This window comes from Drosophila montana, unplaced genomic scaffold (assembly GCF_035044405.1).
Source record: "Drosophila montana isolate Dmon_TW-CO22-7 unplaced genomic scaffold, ASM3504440v1 contig_3733_1, whole genome shotgun sequence".
Classification (NCBI taxonomy): Eukaryota; Metazoa; Arthropoda; class Insecta; order Diptera; family Drosophilidae; genus Drosophila; species Drosophila montana.
In genome coordinates, this window is record NW_026998620.1 from 4,486,686 (window position 1) to 4,500,882 (window position 14,197).

At 36.9% G+C, this 14,197-nt stretch overlaps 1 protein-coding gene across 2 annotated transcripts in view; it reads left to right on the plus strand.

Moving 5' to 3' along the window:
- Positions 1 to 24: 24 nt before the first annotated feature.
- KrT95D (phosphofurin acidic cluster sorting protein KrT95D) overlaps positions 25 to 14,197 on the plus strand; it is a 46,731-nt gene continuing 32,558 nt past the window's right edge. For both annotated transcript variants that reach the window (XM_064694215.1, XM_064694216.1), the window contains exons 1-2: positions 25 to 116; positions 1,211 to 1,582. In XM_064694215.1, coding sequence (XP_064550285.1) covers positions 1,314 to 1,582 — 269 coding nt within the window. In that variant the 5' untranslated portion in view covers positions 25 to 116; positions 1,211 to 1,313. The remainder of the gene's footprint in view (positions 117 to 1,210; positions 1,583 to 14,197) is intronic.

Consider the following 14,197-nt stretch of genomic DNA (forward strand, 5'->3'; position numbering starts at 1 on the left):
TGTTTGTTGCTGCCTGTGTGTTAGTATGCTGCTGTTAGTATGGGTTAATCTGAACGAGCAGCGGACGTTGTTGATGGTTCCGCGATTTTTTACTCAATAAAACGTGATAAAATTAAGTAAATAATAAATGAGAGAATATCTGTGTGAAAACATAAACGATGTGCACCCAAATTTAAATACAAAATTGTGGAAGGGGCTACTGCTGTTGTCGTGCTAAGGCGCTCTCCTACATTTGTAGGTATATATACACACACACACACACACACACACACACTCATATAGTCACTCATTGGGCCTTTTGTTTCCTTTTGTTTATGCGCGCGTAGGAGAGCATAAAATGCGCGAATAAACACACGAACAACCAAAACACGGACACAAATTTTGCAAAAAGCGCCAACGTTGTGTTAGTGTGTGTGCTCGTATGTGTAGTGTGTGTGTGTGTATTTGCGTGTGGGGGAGTGCGCACATTGTTATTGTTGCCGCTTGCGCTCTTGACGCGCCCCAGCAACGGGCTTGTTGCTTACTGAATTTCTCTCTTTCCCACTCTCTCGCTCACTCATTCTGGTTTCAGCATGCGAATTGAGTGACTGTGAGAAATTTATAACGCGACATTCGCACGGCTACTTTGGAGCATGACGGTTGTTTCTGTTTCTCCAACGGCATAGCACACAACGCGTACGTGCGGTTAGAGCTCTGAGCTGCTCCCCTAGACGCTCCAGCGAAATCAGTAAAATTCTGTAACAGATTCAAATTGGGTGCCAGCTAAAAGTGGTGTTATTGATTCTGTGTGTGTGTGTGTGTGTGAGTGTGAAATTTGCAGTTGCAGCAGCGCTTGGCGCTTGCTTTGCCTCTGTCTCTTCTCGTTTTGTGTGCACCGCCCCTCCCCGCCTGCTCGATTTCGTTTTGAATGCGTCGTGATTCTGTGTATACTACGAATAACACTTTGTTGACCGTTAAGGGCGAGCAGCACAGCAGGCAGCCAGCAGCTGGCGCGCCCCACAACAGCAGCAGCCGCCCAATCGCTGCAACGGCAAAGATTTAAAAAAAAAGTGCAAAAGAAATCTTGTATATACATACACACTGGATGTACGTAAAAAAAAAGTTTGCCACGCTCCAAACGCTACTTTCGAAAAAAAATATATATGAAATTCAGATACATAATACGAAACAACGTAAAATCTAATTTAACTGGTACTATATATTTTGCTAGATTCATAATGTGCCACAGAAATTAACAGCAAACACACAACATACAATAAACAACAATAAAAAACAACAACAAAAATAACAACAGCAATAACAACAAATTCACCATGAAGATGGTGGACAAATCGTCAAAATTGATGGATAAATTTGTCGCCAGTGGCAGCGGCGGCGGCTCAGCTTCAGCGGCAGCAGCGGCCAATGCAGCTGCCGCCAGCGCTGCATCAGCCACAGCGGCGGGCTCAGCCAGCGGCATCGGCGGCGGCGGGGGCTACGGCGCTGGCAGCAGCAATATGACAGGCAACGGACAGAAGCCGGTGCCTATGAAACTCTTCGCCGCCTGGGAAGTCGATCGAACGCCGCCCAATTGCATACCAAGGTGAGTGCAAGAACAACATTTACATAATGTGCAATTGATAAAGAGAGAGCCAAAAGAGAGCGAGAGAGAGATGGCAAAATATCGTTGCATTAAAAAAGGCAATGCCATAAAATATATAAACTACATATGTGTGTGTATAAAACAGGGCTGCAAACCCAACAAAAATTGTCGGTTCACGGATTGAACTTCGAACCAAATTCCTGACTTTAGGTTCGGTTCGCGCAACTGAAGACACTAATTTTGGTTCAATTATATTGTTTTTCATACTTTAAATTAAATAATTTCATGTTTTAATTTAATGCTAACATTTGCTTTGACATTAAATTGAACTGTTTACAGATTAGTTTTTTGCTTTCGACCTTGGCAGTTTTCTAACGAAACGAAATTCTGTAATTTCTTGGACATATCTTTTCTGCTCTAGGAGGACCACAAACTGGAAAGTTGTCCGCGGTTGGTAGCTTTTACAGTAGATGTCGGCAAAAGTATTTAATTGTCGGCACTTTGAAGACAACGATTCTTGTAAACATATATTTTGTTTGCTTTTCTTTCTATTGTTAGCCACAACAACAATAATTGCACTGTCTGGAATTGTTTGTTTCTCTCGTGGTTGTTGTTTCTAGTTGGCTATTTGGCTTTTCTTTGGCTTGACATTCATGTTAGCAGCATTTTCTGGCGTATCTTGTTTATCGGGTCCTGTGCTAGTGACCCCCAAAGTGAGATTAGTTTTTGTTTAATACCAATTTGTATTTGTCTAATTCGCATGAGTCACATGCAGATATCAAATATAAGATACAAAGATGTGGCGTCTGTTTACCCACAGATAACGCAATTCTATTTTGGCCTAGACAAAAAAACTGCCTCGTGCCCTTTTTTAAATATCAATGCGCAATTTCTGCTAATCGTCATTTTTCTCAGGGATCAATTTATGTGCCGAATATATGATTAGACACCGTACATAGTATTTGTCGCAATCTTGTAAACAATTTTGTCTTCGCTTCGTGTACTTTGTCGTAGCATCAACCGGCGGGTAAAATTGGATTTGACGGTTTGAGTTAATTTATGCACAGACGAGATTCTCCCAGCTCTTTCCACATAATCTCAACACTCACAGAGTCTCTAAGTGTAAATGGCTTAAAATTTGGGTACATCCATATTCTGTATAGCAAAAGTAAATATCAAATTAAAAATAACTAAAGTCCGATTTGCCGAAATCCATTAATATAGTTTCTCAGCTTGGGGTTTGTATATGAGGTATATTACCTTCCCTTTCCTCATCAAAATTTCATAAATTTTAAGATGCACAGGCAAACTATCTCAACGTCCTGAGAATTTCAAAGAGAACCGACTGTAAAAACAAAAGTCAAGAATAATTTTGATATGTGAATATACGGGGCATCTCCCAGTCAGTCACTTTTGCTTGTTCCCCTTGTTTTTTTTGTTTTGTTTGCCTCAGCTGAAAAGGTCATGCACGGGTTGAATCTGCTTTATCTGTCGGGCCACATTTTGTTATTTTTTTTTGTTTTCGACTGCCTGCCCGTTGTTTGTTTATAATTATGCGCTCGCTTGAAGCCCGCCCAAAATTAGAATCGGAGGCACTTTGCGCAAACAAAAATTTGATATCAGCTTCGACTGACATTTGCAAAGTGTGAAAGGCAAACTTTTCCTTTAAGGTCAATTTGCTGCTCCAAGCGACCTTTATTCCATCGTTTTCCCAACAACTACTTCAGCCGTCTTTTTTTTTATGTGAATCGGATTGTATCTGCCATCCATATGAATGCGGCACGTACGGGATTACGGCCGGGTATTAGGGCACGCGGCATTAACGCAACAAACTGTTACTTTAACTTTGGTTGACCAAAACTACGTGCGGGGACTAACCCGAAACTCGTTCGACTCGTCGCCTGACATTTAATTCAAATCAAATGTTTTGCTACCACAGATTACCACAAATTTATTTTGGCCAATGGATTGTAACGGTTTTCCTTTTTTGCCAGTTGCAGCTTGAAATAAAACGTACATGTTTTATTCATAAAGTTATGAGCGAGATTTGTAGGGCCACAAACATTCGTATTTATCTATACACAAAAATAAAATGGCACACATGTAAATTTATCAATTCCATCCCAGTTAGATCATTAAGTGTTTAAAAGGTAGTATTTTTAAGATAGTTAAATAGGGCATAAACATACTTTTTCAGAGATGGAGAAAAAGGATATATCAATGCTTGAAAAAGATCTTCACACGAAACTTAAATCTTGTAGTCGCTAGTTACTCAATGTTATGAAAATCGCGTAGAAAGGCGATATTTTAAAGTGAAAGCCAGCAAGTGAATTGGCGCATGAGAGATAATTGGAGAGTGACAGGTAATTGAAATGTTTTTCTTAGATCATAAATATCGCATCCATTAAAATTGTACTATAGTGTAAGTAATAATTGTAACAAGCTTGACGTGTGAAGGCTGTTTCGATATCTTTAAATAGATCTTTTTGGGACAGATCTAAACATTTCTTTGTAGTTCCCAAGCAGTTAAGAAAGAATATTCTCTGTTCTTTAAACTATCAGTAATTACATTGCCTGAAAAGTTTCAATTACATTCTCAATATCCCCAATTAGTTCTAATGTAATCTGAAAATTACATTTGTGTGGCCTATATGTTCACATTCCCAGTAGTTTTCATGTCAGATAAGATCTCAAATCCAGATTATGTATCTAACAATATATATCTGAGGACAGCAAACAATTTAAGCTGGTCCCTGCCTAAGATTGTGGGTCTTTCTTTTATAGCTTGGGCTAGGTTCGATTTGTGGGCACTTCGTTGTATCCTTAATCTTATCTTTAAATGTGCTCCGACAATTATTTATACGCAATTTATTTACAATTTACGTGTGGCTATAAACGAAATTCTTCCGAGCACATGACGGATCAACATGATTTTGAACATACGTACAATTATATATATATATACATTATATGTATGTTCATGTGTATTCTACTACATGTTTATATTTGTTTTAGCCATCTTTTCATGGGGTTTTTCGGTGCGTTCTAAAAATAGAACACCTGGTGACAATTTTTTTTTTTGATCAACTTTGAGCAACAGCTTTTCCCCAATGTGAATTTGTAAACAAGCGGCAATGTTTTTTTTACTATAGATTAATTGAAAGCCAACAGCCAAGCAGAATTAGCTGAATGACATACTTATCTTGCAGATACGTTTGAGTTTTCTTGAGGTATTTGTAGCTGCGGCAGGAGAGGCGCGGCCCCGGTAGCCTCTACGTAATTGCCTGTGTGTGTCTGTGTGTGTGTATATACAAGTAGAATTTAAAACACGACACGCGGCAACAGTTGTTTAGCTCAAACACTCTTCCTAAATGCGGTTACATTAACTATAAGCTACGATTGGCAAAACGAAAAGATTGCAAGAATTCCGCTCAAAAGCATGGAGAATGGATGGAAATCGATGTAAACAAAAACGGATTTTAAATGATATTCAATAAAAGTATTTTGCACTGGCAAAGCAAATTGCTACTCGCTAATCTTAGATTTACTTATATAACTTCGATCCTCTAGGTTTTACTTAACTAGTATTCTATATTTTATCAATCGCATTTATCGTTTTTTGAGATTCAGAGAAGGAAGTATATATTGTAAGGGTATCTTTTATTGGCTATGCCAAAAGAAAAAAGACTTTTTCTAAATATTGTTTTTGATGCGCATGTTGCCCACCAAATTTTAGCCTTGAACTTTTTGTTTGTGCTTAGCAACAACAACAACAACAACGAAGAAGAAGAGCACAACCTCAACAATAGCAAGATATACACAAACTTGTGTATATATACTTATATCTTTGCATCTACAAACTTTTATAGATACTCGCGTGTGTTTGTGTGTTCATTTGACAAATTGCATAGAAATTTCACTGCAGCAATGTCAGCTGCATTTGCGTTGTTTTTGTTGTTTTTGCTGTTTTAGTTATTTGCCATTTAGACAAAAACATTTTCAAATGCATTCAATTTGCGCTGCTTTTACGGCTGCTGCCATTTGTTGTTGTTGCTGTTGTTGTTGTTGTTGCTTTAATCTGACTGAAAGTCAGCTACTGCAATGCGTTTAAAATTGATTTTGTTTGATTTCGCATGGAATTTACTGGCTGAGATGATTCAGCACAGGGGCTCGGCACTCAATTTATTGCACCTCATAAAAAAAAAAAGTACGAATATTCGAAACGTATATGCCCGACTGTGCGGTACACTAGGTGTTCGTGGGCGTGGCAGAAAACAATCATCGTTTAATATTAGATTGGTTACCCTGTGCAGCAGCAGCTGTTGCCCAAATGAACCCGCTTATTTTCTTATGTCATATGAAATGAAAATATTGCAATACAAACATTTTAAATATAATTTTTAAATAGATATTTGGGCTCAAAATCCTTAGCTACAAAGTTATTTAATAATGTAAGTTTATTAATTATTATAATAAATATTAAATATTACAATAAATTAAAAATAATTTTGAATATCTAGCATATTTTAAAGAATATTTATTGCAGCATGATAAATATATAAACATATAAGAAGTTATTTAAAAGTTATTCATTCAAAGCTTTGCGGTCTTTCTATTAGAAGTTATTTATAGTCTCGTAAAGTTATTCATTCCAATCTTGGGGTCTCAAGAAATATATATAGATTTCCAATTCGTTCAGTCAGTTATTCTCTCAATCGGAAAGAAAGTTAGAAAATTGCGAAATGCCCATGAAGTATCTTCTAATGGAATTGATTCCAAGCCACATTGACTAACCGATTGCGTTGCTGACCCAAATACCAAAAGCCTGTTGCAAGCGTAACCAATTTGAGCCCGGCTTGGCTCACATTTCTCCGCAGGGGCCAAAGGGTGTTTGGGAAGGGGAAAGGGGGAGGAGGCATAAGCGCATTTGCCGCTTAAAAGTTGGCGTTAGGTTAATGCTAATGCATTTTCAGCGGCCAGCTGGAAAATCTCTGTGGTCATTAGGGCCAACAGCTTGCGATAGAAGGAGGGAAGAGTCAATTAGAGTAAAAGAACGACAGCTGGCCAGTCTCTGGGGGAAGAGAGAGAGGGAGAAAGAGAGAGGGGGGGGGGGACTGTGGGCTAAAGAAAACTGAACAAAGCATAATAAAAATTCGAAATGCAGTAGTTGGTTGCATGTTGAGTGACAGCAGCAGCAACAGGAGCTGCCAACAACAACAATGGCAAAAAAACAATATCCAAAGATTCTGACTTAACCAAGGAGCTCTCGACAAAAGAGGGAGAAAGCGAGACAGAGACAGAGAGAGAGAGAAAGAGCTGGTCAATAGACAACAGCAAGTGGCGGCAACGTCAACAAAATGCAACGTCAAAGTTAAGTTTGTTGACTTGTTGTCCGCCAACCTGCGCCAAAGTGGAGCTGCCAACAGCAACAATGGCAACAACAATGGCAACACGATTGGGCCTGGTCTAGTCGCAGGAAGCTTCCGCTTCGACGAGCGCCCAAACGAGCAACGGATGTCAGCTGCATAAATCGTTGCCTGTCGCTCACATCTGCATACACTGCACACACACACACACACAACACAAACACACACACAACACAAACACACACACACACAAGCACACACCCAAAGACATTCACATAGCCAAGTCCATAAAACTGCAATTTATTAGCATGTAGAGTGCGCTCTGGGACTTGGCCAGGCCCAAACAGTTGAATGTGGCGCAGGTTTTGCTCTGGGGCCCTGACTTTTATGGACTAGCCCAACGATAAAAACAAAACATGCCAAAAGTGCTCGACTAAGAAATACTCTGTAGGCAGCTTCGCATCGGTATAAAGATTTTCATGGCTAAAATATGGTAATCCAATGAGAAAGTATCGAACATGTGAAATGAATTCAAGATGTGTCTACTATACCAAGAACAGTTAATTGTTTATACAATCGATTTTTGGGAAACGGATGAAGTTATCGATCATGTAACCTGATAATAAATTTAATCCAATAATAAGATAATATGGGAACGTATTTGTGTGAAGTCTAGCTTTGAAATACAGACAGCAAGCGAACAGAAATGTTATCGATAAATCTGTTGCGATATACAGGAACATATTTTTGTAGATGCTAGCTTTTATAAGACAGACGGAGAGCGGACAAATATTTCAGATAATCGATGTTAAAATAATCGATTACTGAGCAACAGAATAAGTTATCGATAATTTAATTTGTTTATTGTGTATGTGTAAAGGAACATATTTATGTGAAGTATAGCTTTTGAAAGATAGATAGATAGAGTTCAGACATTTTATATAATCGATTGCTGAGGAATGGAGAAAGTTATCGATAATTTAATCTGTGTTTGGTATATAGGAACATGTTCTTGTAGAGTCTACCTTTTGAAATACAGACATTTAGTGAACAGACATTTTATATGATCGATAATTATATAATCGATTGCTAAGGAAGGAGGACAGACATTTTATAAAATCGATTTGTATATTATCGATTGCTGGTGGAACGGAAGAAGTTATCGATAATTTCATCTATATGATATATAGGAACATATTTATGTGAAGTCTAGTCTAGTCTGGCTTTTGACCTACAGACAAATACCGGACAAAAAGATACACATATATCACTTGATCCACTCGGCTGTTTACGTTATTCAAACCATCATACCCGATAATTGCAAACTTTCGATGGATACAGGGTATACAGAGCAATAACCAAAAGCCTAAGAAAAGTAAACAAACAAAAACTGCAAGTATGCATGAATTTAGTTGCAGTCGCCAGGTTTTGCAGTGGGTCGCCATCGCAAAATGTTTGTACAGACCCGGCCTGCTGCATTGGCCATAAAAATGCAATCAAATTTGGGATGCAACTCTCGTGTGCATTCAATTTGGCATTTAATTTTTTGTCCAAAACTTTGTGAATTTTTGCATCGTTTCCACTCGCCCTGAAACGGAATGCCTGTTTTCTCCATCATGCAACATTAATATCCGCTATCGAAATGAAAAGCAAAGTTTTGTATTCAACTTGAAAAGAATTCTTGAATTTAATGGCGTCTATTAAGTAGTACACCTGGATAAATTCGAAACGATTGTTTGTTATATACTATAAAGATATAAGGGAAATTAAAATATGTTTAATTTTTAAATGTACTGCTATTTACATACTCCTTCACAAAGTGCAAAAGTGTATATTAATTTTGTTAGAGAAAAACTTAGACTTGAAATATAGACTCGTGTAAGGTGCTAAAATTAATTAAGTTGTCAGAAATTGCGGGCAATAAATTAAAGGCTCAAAAAGGGCTGGGCTTAACGAATGTTAAGTAATCAAGTTAAACTATGAGCTGTTTTTGTCTACATAATTTATTCTAGATTTGACATATATGTATATATTTTGCTACTCAGCAAAACTGTGCCTCAAACATTTATAGAGATTATTTTGAGTTATTGGCTTTTAGATATATAAATAAAATGACGGTTAACAAATTATTTACATCAGCTTAGTAACCTAAGCACCCAATTTAGCCATAAGAAGACCCAACATAGTCACGAGTCGTAGATTTCTTGGTGTCGTCCCATCAATTAGCGTTCAAGTTCAACATCTACTAAATTTCAATTAAAATTTTGCACATAAGACATGATTAATACACTCTTGAAAGTACGTTGTCGCATCTGAAGATGACGTCGTTGATGACACATGGCCGCAGATGAGTGTGCCTGGGTTGAATCAACCCGACCGACTGACTGGTGCCTCCTTCAGTCGAGTGTTGCCGTAGTTGTTCATGTCATTTGATAATCAAATACATACACAGATGCACACACATACATAGATAATATATTCATTAAGAATATAAGAAAATAAAACAAGACAGAAGAAGTTAACTTAGAATTGTTGAAGACTTAATACTCTTATATATATGCTACATAATTTTACAACTTTGACATCTGAACTTTATCATAGTTTTCATAGTTATATCAGAGATAATTACTAATATAATAATAAAATATAAATAAATAAAAAGAGGAAAGAAGGCGTTGCCATACTACCTTTTCGTTATGTGTTAGGTTGGCCACAGATAAAAGTAAGAATAATAGATAGAGATATAGATAGAGATATGGATAGGGAGGTATAGATGGATGGATAGATAAATAGAGAGTTAGTTAAATAGAGAGATGGATAGATAGAGGGGTAGATAGATAGAGAGATAGATAGATGGCTAGAGAGATAGATAGATGGCTAGAGAGATAAATTAATAGAGAGCCAGCTAGATAGAGAGAAAGAGATATAGATAGAGAGAGATAGAGATATAGATATATATATAGAGAGAGAGAGAGAGAGAGAGATAGAGCTATAGATATAGATATATATAGAGAGAGAGAGATATAGATAGATAGAGAGAGATAGAGATATAGATAGATAGAGAGAAAGATAGATTGAGAGATAGATCAATATAGAGTTAGATATATAGAGAGAAAGGTTGATAGACAGATAGATAGTGAAAGCTAGATAGAAAAGGATAGATACATAAAGCGATGTGTTGATAGATGGATAAAGAGATATATGGATAGATAAACAAAGGGAGAACTATAATTATATATGCTGCACACGTGCTTTAACAACGTAGTATACCCTCTGCTGTGAGAGTATCAAAGCTGTAAATTGATTGAATAGCGAGTCGCAAATGAAACTCTCGCTGCTGAATCATTTCGCATCATTTGAATGTATTTTTTTTTTCTGATAGCTTTGGCTGTGTATATATATTTTATTTTTTCTTGGTCTCGTGCCGCCGTCATGTGGCAAAAGTCGAGTTGAAGCGAGTGCGGCACATGTGAAGGCAACTGCGAGTGCCCGGCAAGTGGCAGCCGGGCCAAAATAATAATCAAATAGAAAGTGAAAGGCGCCGAAATTTGCAAAAAAAAACATTTGCATGTTGCCCACGAAAATGAAATGAAGCGTACCGAACTGGGATCAATTCAAAGACAGTTCCACTCTATTGGACACAAGAGACAAAAGCGAAGATTAAAATGGACTCAAAATGTTAATGATTCGTGGCTGCGGCAATTATGAAATGCCGGCTGCCAAGTTGTTGGCCCAGAAAAAGCGCTTTAACCAAATTGAAAGAAGCTGCTTGACATCAATTCTTGCTCTACTGCACACACATTTTTCTCATATACTCATAAATATTACGAGCTACAACTATAATAAAAAAGTAGTTTAAATTTTTGCATATTAACGAACAACTTTGACAATCTTGAAAACATATTCATAGACATTGAGAAAAGTTGGAGGGGAAAAGGCTTCAACTTTGACACAGCCGCCACTTGGCACAGTTTTTAGTGGTTGCGGGCCGACTTTCCCAGGCCAGGGGGGAATGCAATTTGATTGTAGGGCTAACAAATGCTCCCGATTTCTCAGCACAACTTTTCCAGGCATTTTTTATACCCTGAACCCATTGAAAATGGGTAAAAAGGGTATTATGTATTTGTGGAAATGTATGTAACAGGCGGAAGGAAGCCATAAAGTATATATATTCTTGATCAGCATCAACAGCCGAGTCGATCTAGCCATGTCCGTCTGTCTGTCCGTCCGTCTATCCGTCTGTCCGTATGTGTGAACGCAAGGATCTCAGAACCTATAAGAGCTAGAGCTAGAGTTTATTCCGATATTCGATAACTTGCCCCGTTTCCAAGTAATCGATAAAAATCGATATCGAAATCCTGTTTTTTGAGCAATTTCGGCAAATAATATGAGCTAGAGTCAACAAACTTGACATGTAGCTTCTAGAATAGTATATATATATCAAGTATCTTTCATTTTATACCTATCGCCTGTTGGAAGAAGAGGGTTCAGGGTATCCCTAGTCGGGAGTTCCCGACTAGAACTTCTTACTTGTTTTTTATTACAATTCAGTTTTTACCTTCACTTTTATTGAATCCCAAAGTTCGCAAGTACTTTGCGTTTTATTAATAGTTTTTATTTTTATGGTTACATTTCTAAAGATTAGTCAAAGTTCGCTTGAATATTTGCTTAGCCTTATCAGAGCAGAGTTTTATGTTGCCAATAAACTGATAAAAACAAATTATAGCATAAGAACTTTCTGGTATTACTCATCAAATCGTGAATATATCCAAAGCATTTTAGCTAACCCAAGGCAAATATCTTTCATACTTTAACAAGAAACAAATTAAATTCCTGTGGCTAATTTTTTACAAAAAAACATCTCAACACACTTGCGTTGCAAGAAATAAACAAAGTTGTTTATTGTTTATGTGGTATGCCACAATATATGCTTTTGTATACAACAGCGAGGCATTCATATGTCGACTCATTCGCTCGTAGATCGCAATGCATGATTTAAATTTAGAAAAACTCAAAAAGTATAATCGAAAAGCATCTCAAAGACACAGCACATAAATTACAAGTTTTTCAAAGTAACTTGTATAAACATTCATGCTACTAAAATAGCATAGGATATTGAGGAATATTGTGGATTGCAAACATATCTAGAATAGCTTAAACATTTATAGATTCCACCTAACAAAATGAGAAGCTATTAAATGTTGCTAAACTCAAGCGAAAGGTTGACGTAGGTCATTTCAATGCTTCTTTAAGTTTTGTAAATCTTTTAAGGCTTTAAGCAACGCGTTTTCTAGATCTTTGACTCACAAGCTGTATCATGTCGTTCGTAATTTTATGTTGTGTGATCTCTAGAAGCTTATTACATTTATTAAAAATCAACAAATTTATAAAATAGACATATGTGTGTAATTCTTTGCATTATAGAAGCATCCAGGAATTATTTAAAATTAGGTCTTAAGATTGAATGTAAGAAGATACGAGGTATATGTAAAATAAGTAGAACCATCTAGGGTTAAGGACATATTGCTAGGTGTTTTCTAGGCTCATTTTGATAAATAAAAATTGAAACAGAATTCAAAGTGAGTTTCAAGTATATCACATCTCAAGAAATCCAATAAAGGGTACATCTAGGGATGTTCTTTGAATCTACAAGGTTGATTTTGGAAAAATGATAATTAAAAAATAATTCAAAGTGAGTTTCAAGTATATCACATCTCAAGAAATCCTATAAAGAGTCCATCATGGGATGTTGTTTGAAGCTATTAGATATGCATATTTTGTACAGAAATTAACATAAATAAATTGTACCTTATATATGTAAGTTAAATCCAAAGAAATCATTTCAAAATTAAAAACCGAGAAAAATAGCAAATAAACCAACCCGTCTCCCATGGCTTCTATTGTACTTATTTGAATAGCGACATTTGTGAATCCCCCAAGACGTGATATTCTCGGATGTGGTCAAACAATTTCAATTAAAATGAAGAAGAATTGATCGGCGCCCAGCAACGTGGCAGGCGATGGCATCCTGCTGCGCTGGCCACCTGCCGCGTTCGGTAGCAATGCCAGTCAATTCTCTGTGCACACAAACACACACACATTAAAAGTTGGCCAACAACCACTTTAAAGGCAAAGTGTCTGGCGCTAGTTAATTTTATGGGACTGTTTTTACACTGTCCTGCAGCGCAGGCAACAACTTTGCATTGGGGCGTGGCTCAATAATGTGCGACGTGGCGCCGTCGTCATTGTAAGCCGCTTTTTGGCCCCCGCCACGCCTCGTGGAGCATTTTATTTGTGCGCCTTTGCTTTGTATTTTATATTTATATTTTTTATAGATATAAAAGGCTTTATATATATGTATATATATACATGTATGCAACCAGACTTCCTCATGGAAGCATCTGCTATCTGTAAAGCATATATATTCTTAATCAGAACAATTTTCTGAGTCGCTCTGACCATGAACTCTTTTATCATATTGAAATTTGATGTACATATATATTCTCATGAACGCATACAAAATATCGTTTGTTTTCCTCAATGATTTCCTTAGGTTCCTAATATCGATAAATATCGATTTCGAGCCAAGGTTTCTAGAAAATATATCAGAGATTATATGACTTTCGACTAGAGAACCCTTTTTTTACACTGAACCCATTAAAAATGGCTAAACAGGGTGTAATGTATTTTTGCAAATGTATGTAACAGGCAGAAGGAAGCATCTCCGACCCCATAAAGTATATATATTCTTGATCAGCATCAACAGCCGAGTCGATCTAGCCATGTCCGTCCGTCCGTATGTATGAACGCAAGGATCTCAGAACCTACAAGAGCTAGAGACTTGAAATTTTAGCTGTAAGTCCTCCTAGTGTCCGCGCAGATCGAGTTTGTTTCCGATATTCGATAATTTGCCCCGTTTCAAAGTTATCGATAAAAATCGATATCGAGATCCTGTTTTTTGAGCAATTTCGGCAAATAATATGAGCTTGAGTCAAACATGACATGTAGCTTCTAGAATAGTATATTTTCTTTTTTAGCTATCGACTGTTGGAAGAAGAGGGTTCAGGGTATCCCTTAGTCGGGAGCTCCCGACGAGAACCTCTTACTTGTTTTTAACTATATTATTTTTATATGTTTTTAACTATATTATTTTTATAGATTTCTATCAATTTCTTTTTTCAATAAGGCTCAATATGTTTTTTGAAAAAATGTTTGCTACAGCTACTGAATGCAATTTACAGGGTATTCG